The sequence below is a fragment of the Cucurbita maxima genome, unplaced genomic scaffold (genome assembly GCF_002738345.1).
Source record: "Cucurbita maxima cultivar Rimu unplaced genomic scaffold, Cmax_1.0 Cma_Scf00014, whole genome shotgun sequence".
Taxonomy (NCBI): Eukaryota; Viridiplantae; Streptophyta; class Magnoliopsida; order Cucurbitales; family Cucurbitaceae; genus Cucurbita; species Cucurbita maxima.
Window position 1 is genome coordinate 350,716 of NW_019272030.1, and position 10,831 is coordinate 361,546.

Genomic DNA, 10,831 nt, shown 5'->3' on the forward strand with positions numbered 1-10,831 from the left:
TTAAATAAGGTCAAATTAAGCTTTGGGATGATTGGAATGATGGGAATTGGCTAATTTTTCCTTATTGAGTCATTTAAGATGAGCCGAGCCACTTAAGCAGAGCTGAATGAGCTGTTTAAGCCGACTGAGCCTTTTGGGTAAGTATATAAGGTATGCTATGGTTACGAAAATATCCCTAGGATTGATGGATGTTATCTTCCCCTCGAGCTAGCATGAGTGTTTAGATTATGTTTTTTGTGCTTTAGCTGATCGATAAGAATATCTCCCCAACAAAATACAAATTAGTAAAGCCCATGGATACTTGTTGAATCATTTTATACTCACCAATTTCCCTTTTTCTTAGGTGATCGTAGGCTGAAAGTCGAGGTAAGGAAGTGTTCAAGAGCTACGTGATCATTGAGGGGGTCATTCTGAAGCGTCAATCCGACATTGTATTCCAAATCCTTTTATCTCATTTGTCATAAACTTGAACTACATCACTTATATTTGGATTTGGGTTGTATTTTAAAATTGTGGTAGTGTTGTGTGGCCTTTAATTAGATTTAAATTTTAGCATATTAATTTTATCTTTTATTTTATTTGCTTTAGTCAACGTCCCATATTTGAAGCCTCGAAAATTGAATCGTGACATCTATAGTTAAGCATATCTTGAATCGTGAATCCTGATTATGTCTGTAAACTAAAGTTTCTACTCTTCCATAACCCAACATTGTGTAATAGACCGTTCTAAAAACAATCTTGTTTATTATGCAATCTTTAACTCGTTAACTCGTTTATATCAGGTGACCAATAGTTGATTAATTAAAGAGTTTAATTAATTAATTTTTTATCCTGGAAGTTTATTATATTAGAGTGATGAATAATAAGAAAAAACACGAATTTAAAATATTCCTACTAATATTTAAGATATTTATTGTATTTGATAGATTTAAATAAAAATATATATATATATAAATGAAATAGAATTGAAATTAAGATTCCAGACATTATTGAAACAACATATTCTAATAATTTTGCAAACACCACGTTGGCCTTCAATTTCTATAATATATATATATATTCTTTTAATAAAATTGTGTATATATACCTCTACTCATGCATTAACCCCCTCTGCACTTCACCTTCCTTTCTCTCTCTCTGACCCCTTTTTTCTCTGTGTTCTTCCATTTCCATGGCGGCCCTGGAGGAGCATTACCAATCCAAACAAAACAACAATCCCACTACACGCTTGAAGCTCTTTGGATTTGACGTCCAAGAAGATCTTGAAGACGATTCCACCCCTACTCCCTCTGCCTCCTCCGACTCCGGCGCCGCTCCCTCCTCCGGCGACCGTAAATACGAGTGCCAGTACTGTTACAGAGAGTTCGCCAACTCCCAAGCCCTCGGCGGCCACCAAAACGCCCACAAGAAAGAGCGCCAGCAGCACAAACGCGCCCAATTACAAGCCTCCCGAAACGCCACCGTTTTTAGAAACCCCATCGTTTCTGCCTTTGCTCCACCGCCTCACCTCCTCCCCTCCGCCGTCCTCACCTCATCATCTTCCTGGCCGCCCGTATATATGCCCCAGCTCCCACCCCAATTCCAGGTCTCCCACGGCTGCGTCTTCACCCCACCGCCGCCACCGCCGCCCTTCTTTTCAACCGGGTCTCGGTCGCCTCACGGGATAGTGGATGGCCCGTCGCTGAGCCGGTTTTCCACCGTGGAGGATGGACCCGGGTTCGATGATGGACCGGGTTTGGATTTGCATCTCAGCCTCGCACCGTCGTCGGCGCCATGAAAATCGAAGCCCCCAACTTTTTTTTTCTTTTTTCTTCTTAAATTTAATTTTAGGGTCTGATTATTGAAAGAAATTAATGGTTAGTGTTTTTTTGCTCTTTCTTTTTCTTCTTCTTTAAATTTGGACTAAAAAAAACAAAAAAATGAAAAAAAAAAAAAAAAAAAACACTGATCATGAGCATGTTCATGATGGTTCATCATCACCCATCATCCATCATTCTATTGTATAATTTTGAAATTTATTTATTTATTTTTAATTTCTCCCAAATTATATATTCTAACCATTTAAAAGGTTTGCTCATAATTAATGCATGCTATTATATACTGCCTAGTGATATCAATTCATATGTTAAAGATTTAATTGAAAACATTTTTTTTTTGGATTTATCATTATTTTTTTTTAATTTTTGTCAAAGATAAATGAATAAAAATACCCTCCTACTTTACCCTTTATCTAAAGAATACCTATAAACTTTGGAAAGTTTTAATAATATTATTAAACTTTTAAAAAAAAAATCTAAAAAATACCATTACTGTTAATTTTGGATGAAGACCGTTAATATTTTGTTTTAACAGTACTTTTGAACTTTTAATAATACTCTAAAAGTATCTTTGAGCTTAAAAATATTTCATTGATATCGTTCAACTTTTTTATTAACAATTTTAAAATACTTTTATCGTTATCGTTAGTATTATATTTAAAAAAATATCTATAAAATTTCAAAAGTAGTATTCTTACGGTCAATATGTAGATGAAAACCATCTATGATACTTCATAGATTATCTACCGATGCTTTAATATTACTTTCCAAAGTTTATAACTATTTTTGCAACTTTTTACTAATGATAAAAGTATTTTTAATTTTTTTAAAAAAATTTAATGAAAACTTTTGAAAGTTAGAAGTTAAAAAGTTTTAAACTTTTTAAAATTTATGAATATTTTTTAGATTAAATACAAAATTGAAAGATATTTTTATTAATTAAGGTTTGAAAATATGGTTAGGAGCAAAAAATAAAAAAATAATCCCATGTAAGCTAATTTTTTAAAAAATTAAAAATTAAATGGCTATAAGATTGTTGTATTTATATAATAATAATAATGAAAGACATTAATTTTATGATAAAGCGATTAGTTCCAACATTTTCTTCGATTCTAAAAATTATAAATATAAATACAAACCAGATATGCTAAAAGAACTGATGTTGATTTATGAGGATAACATTCACTCTTCAAAATAGCTTAACTCAAGTGAGTAACGTAATGACGGCAGAATCCGTTATCAAATTCAATTTGTAAAGCTTAGTTGAAATCCTAAATATTAAAGGATGCAACATTATGTTAACTAATTAAACATTAGGTTTATCTTCAAGCTATGCTCTAAAAAGAGAAACCTCCAAAAACCATACTTTGATTAATTGGGTCTGTTTTGTTTATTAATTGTGACCCTTTGTTCAATATGAGTGGCCACTCGGATCATTGTCATTTGGACATTAAAGTAATCACATATTTTGCAACTTGTAACTCAATGATTTTAACTTACATTTATCAAAAATAAAAATAAATTTTTAATCCTATAATTTCAAATTTGATTTTTTTTTACCCAATATAAGATTGATTCAAGTAAAACACGTTTAACTTTTGAGTTCATATGTTTGAGCAATAAAAAACGAAGGTGCTCATTGCTGGTATATTATCAGGTTCACTCTCATTCAAATATAATATCGGTTTATTCATGTATCTCTTCTTTATTTGATGCCACATTTTATGTTATGATAATCTAATCATAGTTCAACTAATTTAAATACTATATTTTTAAGATTTAAATTCCCAATTGTTATGAGTGGTTGAACTTGCTAAACAACTTCCTTATATCGAGAATTTAACTGTTACATACCTTTATCGAAACATACAAAATGAGAGTTCCTATTCAATTCATTTCTTTTTTCATCAAGGTGGTGGGGACTTCGATTTCCTTGTACCAGGACTCTACCCTTCTTGAGAGTAGGATGCAGACCGAGGTAAAGCTGGAAGCCAACCTAGACTTTCCTAAAGTGGTGGGCCTACCCATTCCAACTAGGGTTATACTGGGATTTGCGATCTTCCCTTTCTATTCCTTAAGCGGACCAGGAGAGCACCAAACCTTTTGGTATATATTGTCTCCTAACTATAGATCAGATCCACCGGACGAAAAAACTCAATTATGCACTAGAGCTGAGTCATGGACTTATCCACCTCACCAAGGGAGGGAAACGCGGGGCAGAGTCTTGCAGTAAGAGGGTTTTCATTGTTGTAACGAGTTTAAATAGGACTGAAGCGAGGATTAGGACATTGCACAATGATCCGAACACTTTGTCGCGGAAACAGACAAAGTATCTTTTGGCTTTAATGGCCGAATTCAATACGACTAGGACAAGGCATTCTCCTTTTAACTGTTCAAATAATTTGGATTTTTTCCTTCAGAAACTGTACAAACCATACCTAAATTGGGAAGGACAAAACACCCACAATCCATTCCGTCCATTATATTGATTTTTAGACGATGAACCCACCACTTGTCTTTCAAATCACTTCATCTCTAGGGGGTTAGATATGTAGGCATTGCAGCTAAAACATCCAAATTATGTATTTTTGGCTTTGAGTCATTTAACATCGTATCAGAGCATAAAATTCTATATATATATTGGACCCGTATCGTAAGACCCATTTTAAAAAAAATAAAAAAAATGTATCTCTCTCTCACGTTCGGTGGCCATTAGAATTCTCATTTACTATAACGATTTTTTATTCCAAATGTGAGATCTGACTAATTGCAAAATACCTCACTAATTTTCTTTACGTTAAGTAAATTCAGTCGGTAAAGGAAGAATCGACGTTGGAGGCGAGATTTGGTAGTGAGGTTTATGATATTATAGTAGGGGGTCTTTATAGACAGGTCATACATGCCCGAGAATCCTTATTTTTAATAGAAACATTAGGACATTACAACTAAATGTCTTTTTACATTTTGGAAATGTTTTTAAAATTCAAACGAGTTTTGAAAATATTGCATTGGAAGAAACAAATTAGCTGATGAAAAAGATAGTAAATTAGGATTAATAATATGATTTAGATGCATTTACAAAATTTAAAATCATAGAAAAACTTGAATTAAAAGTTGGATTATGAGGTGTTAAAGTCATATTACATTGAATTGAACCCACTCATTTCAATTAATGTCAACAAGTTTGTAGAAAGGTTGCTATCAAACTAAAGGACTCATTCAAAACAAAGTGTTTGTGGATATAAATGGTAGCTTACTTGCCAGAGTGAAAATAGGACAAAAAAAAAAAAACAATAATAGATTTATGAGAAATGGAGTCGGTGGTTGGAGCATATGTTGCTCGTGTCAACAACGACATTGTAAGATCCCACATTGGTTGGAGAGGGAAAAGAAACATTCTTATAAGGGAGTTGGTGGCTGGAGCATATGTCGCTCGTGTCAACAATGATATTGGAAGATCCCACGTTAGTTGGAGAGGTGGAAAGAAGCATTCTTTATAAGAGTATGAAAACATGTTCCTAATAGACACGTTTTGAAACCGTGAAGCTGATAGCGATACGTAACGAGAAGAAGCAGACAATATCGATTAATGGTGGACTTAGGGTATTACAAATGGTATCAGAGTCAGACATCAAGTAGTGTGTCAATGAGGAGGCTAGTCCCTAGGTAAGGGGGTGGATTGTGAGATCCCATATTAATGAGAGAGGAAAACGAAGCATTTCTTATAAGGATGTGGAAACCTCAACCTCATGAACGCGTTTTAAAACTGTGAGGCTGATGACAATACATAACAGACTAAATCAGACAATATCTATTCGCAATAGACTCAAGATTGTTACAAATATATACGAAACAAAACCCGTTTGGTGGAATCCAAGAAAAAAGAGTGCAAACTTTTTGTCTCTTACAATATGTTTTTGTTTGTGTTTTGTGTTTTTTGGTTTGATGTTTGTAGAGAGAGAAAGAGAAAAGAAAAGCAAAATCATAGATTTGAAAACTTGTCCAACTTTATAAAAAGATTTGACAATTATAAATTTGACAACAGATCCCTCCACACATAATTTATAGTGGTAGGTGAGAGACAGTAGAGAGAGAAATTTTTTTTTTTTTTTTCAAATTAAAAAAGAAACTAATTTTTAATACTTCCTTCTCGAGCTTACTAATGTTTTGGTTCTTCTTCAACGCCACTCATAAACTCATATGGACATCCACTCATCCACTCCCACAAGAAGTAACGTAACCATATTATTGGAGATATAAGAGAAGGTCAAAGTCATTAGATGCCAAATTTAGATTATAAATTTTGGGTATGGAACGTTTAATTTGAACCCTAAATTCTTAATCGAGAGTATACACGTTATAGCAGCTTCACGCCGCTCAAAACTGGAAATTTTAGTTGATGTGAGACACTCATTTTGCTTTCTTGATTGCTACACTTAATAACCAAACACCCATTTCCTTTCCAATTTTATATTTTTCTTAGTGCCTTCCTTATTTCTATATTTTCTCCAATAGGATTGCTGATTTGGAGCAAAAAGGCCTGTCGAGTATGATCCCGTGTTTCGATTGTTCTAAAAAATTTAGTATTTTAGTTAGAGTGTGTTTGAATTGACTTTAAAATGTTTCATTTTAAAAATAAATATGACATATCGTGAATTCTCTTGAAAGAAATGGTACCTTCGAGAACGCAGACACAGGTGATACATGGATGTCGTCAACTCGATAATCTACCACACTCCATCTTTCCATCTTGACTTCCATCATGGGTGTTATTGATGAGCACCACCCACCACCAACCTTTGCCACCAACACCTACTTTCGATGTTGCCACCAATTCTGAGTATGTGTTCGTGTAGATAGCAATTTTGAATTGTCTTTACAGTCCAACACTATCTTATCTTACTTTTAAGATTATTATGAAAATTAAGAATATTTGATATTTTATAACCGATGTTTCTAATGCATTTTGACTGGTGAACAACGAGTAGATCTATGCCAGGAGAATTAGAAATGTGTCAGGAGAAATTGGTACAAGAAGTCGTTGATACACTTCTTGATAATGGAATCCATTTACAAAAGTTGGTTAGATCACTGATCCATCTAATTTAAAATTTCGAGTTGATAAAATAAATTTAAGAGAAGAAGTGGAAACGATTCGAATGGTAATTTGTTTGGTTGGGAAGAAAATGTTTTGTAATTTAATGTTGGATGTGAAATGTTTGGTGATTTTGATATCTTAACTTTGGTCCTCTCATCATCCAATCAGCTCTGGTCTAGTACTCCATAGTAGCTCAAATATCTCTGTCAAAATTAAAAAGGAAAAAGCAAAATTTTGAAAGGAACCCATAATATATTTAGTTGTCCACATCTTACCTTAAACTCAGCTTTGGTACCTCTCTTTTCCTAAAACCTCCAAACTTCAAACTCAACCTTTTTCAATGCCCATGTCTTTTGCTTTACGTTCAAAATTCAAAACTTTAGACGAACTGTGTTTAAATTTCAATGAAAGATGCATATTGATTGTATAAGTACTGAGTTTCAATTCTTTTAAATTTTTCTTAGACATTCTATTTTTCAGAATTGTTCTCATCCAAATGTGATATCGGTACCCTAAGTGAGCTGAAGGTTGTTTCTTATCTGTCGGAAAGGAAAAGAAAAGAACATAAAGAAAAACAATGAATCCCAAGTTGATTGGTGGTTCAGCCTAATTTCTCTCTCTATTTTTGTGAATCCAAGTTGATGTGTATAGGAAGATTGAGATATGTGAGGTGAAGTTTGTGTTCCGCTAAATTCATGTCTGTCTTTACTCTAATAAGAAAGAGAGAAAGGGACAAATGAGATTACTTTCTTCCAAAACTGTATCATATGATCTTCAGTTTGAGGAAAATGAAATATTGTTTATAAAGGTATAGAAAATTCTCCCTAATAGACGCGTTTTAAAATCGTGAGGCTAATAACGATACGTAATGGGTCAAAGTAGACAATATGTGCTAGTGGTGGGTTTTGACTGTTACAAATGGTATCAAAGCCAAATACCGGGCGATGTGTCAGTGAAGATGCTGTATCCCTAAAGAGTAGGATTGTGAGGTTCTAGGTTGGTTGGAGAGGGAAACAAAACATTTTTGATAAGGTTTGAAAACATCTCCCTAATATACGCATTTGTAAGAAGTGCATACTTTCACTCACACGATCATTCCTAAATTTTCAAGTATCGAATAAAGAAATTGTAAGCCTCGAAAGGATAGTAAAAGCTGCGAGAGAGTGGTGAGCCGCGTGGGAGTCAAATGCGTGGAACGAGCCAAGGACGAGTGGTGACTGGGGTGATAGCATGTGCGCTGCATGTGACGAATGGGCTAATTGATGTAGGTGGAGGCGCGAACTTCCGTGTCACGTAGGTTGGGTCGGACCATATGTGTATGGGTTGTGGGTTATGTGTTGTTGGGCTACACAACCGAAAATGGGCTTCTAGATGGGTATTGGACAAAAGTTATGTTCCTAGAGTATAGGAGCTTCACGCTAAGATCCTTATTCATCTCTCTTCAATACTCAATTTCTCATCTATCTTTAGAGGTTCGACGCGTAGAATATGTCGGCAACGTTGAGAGGGATGGTGGTAAGGCTAGTCTGTGTGTCACGAGAGGGCCAATGATGTGCGGACTCAGCTTGCCCTTATGTCTAAACTTTAGGACGCCTTTCATCGGAGCCACCTTCAAGCATACTTATTTTCTACCTCAAACCCAAGCTTCTATATTTCACGTCAATGTAACTTTTCTATTTACCTGGGGTCATACGCATCATTTCTAGAACATTTTCTTTTAAAGCAACTTACTCATTAGCATATGTGGATATTTTCTCTTCTACCTCTGTAGTTATAACTCTACATAATTTAACCATGTTTCAAGACATCTAACGTTCCGTAGAGAAATCACTCTCATACATATACTAGTATTAAGTGGCGTACTAATATTTTCGTGGGACTATAACTTCATAATCATAGTATGAACTTGTTAACTATATACATGTTCAAAATCATCAAAACATCATATAGCATTCACATTCCATGCATAGTAAAACATATCTAACGGTGACCAAGCATTTATAGCAAGGTCATGGGGCGAGGTCTCTGGTTCAAGTTCAGGATGGCCCACCTGCGCTAAGGAAAATAATAAAAGAATAGAAGAAGCATCTCACTCCTTCATGCAGGCCCCACTTAGCTCGGGGAATATAGCTCAATAGTTGGTAGAGCTCCGCTCTTACAATTGGGTCGTTACAATTACGGGTTGGATATCTCACTTCAATATCATTTTTTTTAAAAGCAATATAAAAAAGTGAAGTATTTAAACATCAATACCATTATTTTAATGAATTGCAAGATTCAACTCTCAGTTTATAACTAATATTTTTTTAAAAATAATACAAAGTGATGATAAAATGATTGAAAAGTTTGAGCTATCTTTTTCTTCCCATTTTTGACCAATTTCAAACTAATCATATATTTTAGACCAAATCACTCCATTTGTTCCTTATCTTATTCCCAATCAATTCATTATAATATTGAATATTAGTATAATATTAATATGGAATCATTTTCGAGAAACTAAAAGTAAAAAATAAGTGCGTAGAGATTCTTTGTTCCTAACTATGATATCTACTAAAACGTTTTTCAAAAGTATTTTTAGTTCTCAACAATTTTTTTGAGGAATTCCTCATGTCATCAACTTAAATTAGTCTAATATGGCAAAAAGAGAAGTTCTAGAGTTCCAAAGTACGAAAGAGAGAGATCGGAGCCAACATTTTAGGGAAAAATATTGAATAATCCCGTACATCCCCTGCAACATGACCATACTCATTTCTTGCTTCATAAGAGTGAAAACTATCTCCGCAGACCAACACGAGTCTTTCAAACATGTTTTGTCCACACTTACATGCATCCAAAAAAAATTTCTAAGAGGTCACCTAATATAGAATTACTCCAAGTTAAGCATGTTTAACTTTGAAGTTTCTATGGTTGACCCACTAAAAAAATGTATTTTGTTAATATAAGAAGTAACTTTCATTTCTTTAAGTCTTTCTTAGTTATCCTATCCTTAAAGTTTCTCTCGTTCAAATGTGGTCCCAATTTATTTATGTACTCCTCATTTACTCAGGTGTCACATGCCCACTAGCTTCCACATAGATTCATCCCTAAACCACATCTTATTAGGAGAGGTACTGCTTTGATATCATTCTCTCAGGACCCATGCCCAAAATTCAAATAAGGATTTAGAATTCATATTCAACACTTAATGACCTCAACAATCCCTTACGACATGGTTACATTACTTATTCTTCCCTTTTTAAGAGAGAAGACTATCACTACAGATTAACACGAGTTCTATTAAGCCACCGAAAAAAAAAAGTGTACCTTATTAGTATAAGTAATAACTTTTATTTTTTTAAGCCTTTTTCAGTCATCTTATCCGTACCAATCCTCTCATTCAAATGTGGTATTCATTCATTCATGCATCCCTCCCTTACAAGTATCAAAAATTAATTGTAAAGGAATAAATTGAAAATTTATCCAAAGTAAAAATTGTGATAATAAAAGTGAATAAATTGAAAGTTGTGATAAATTTCTTAAATATTAATTGCTAAAATAGCATTAAATAAACATGCTAATTAATAAAGTACAAGAAAAGTCTTTATGGCATCAACTTCATTAAAGTAATTTATAAGAGAGGAAAATAGAATAATGGGCAAAGGATGAGTGGATTTTCCCTCCTTAATTTTATATGAATGTCATCAGATTATAATAATATTTTGATGCTATTATTTCTTTAAGAAAATAAATAAATAAAAACCAATCCAGCAATGAGGCTAGTTGTTTAGTATAGACTATACAAAATATTGATTGCATGCCTTCATAACATCACAAGTGAGAGAATCATTAGAACAATATAGTTTAATATTATATATATATATATATAACAAAGACCAAAATGGATTTTTTTTTTTTTTTTTTTTTTTAAAAAAAA

General features: G+C 33.5%; 1 protein-coding gene across 1 annotated transcript; it reads left to right on the top strand.

Annotated features, from left to right (window-relative positions):
• The first annotated feature begins 1,104 nt into the window (after positions 1–1,104).
• LOC111489855 (zinc finger protein GIS3-like) lies at positions 1,105–2,044 on the top strand. The gene has a single exon (XM_023138279.1). The coding sequence runs from the start codon at positions 1,172–1,174 to the stop codon at positions 1,775–1,777; it is 606 nt and encodes a 201-aa protein (XP_022994047.1). The 5' UTR covers positions 1,105–1,171; the 3' UTR covers positions 1,778–2,044.
• Positions 2,045–10,831: the final 8,787 nt, after the last annotated feature.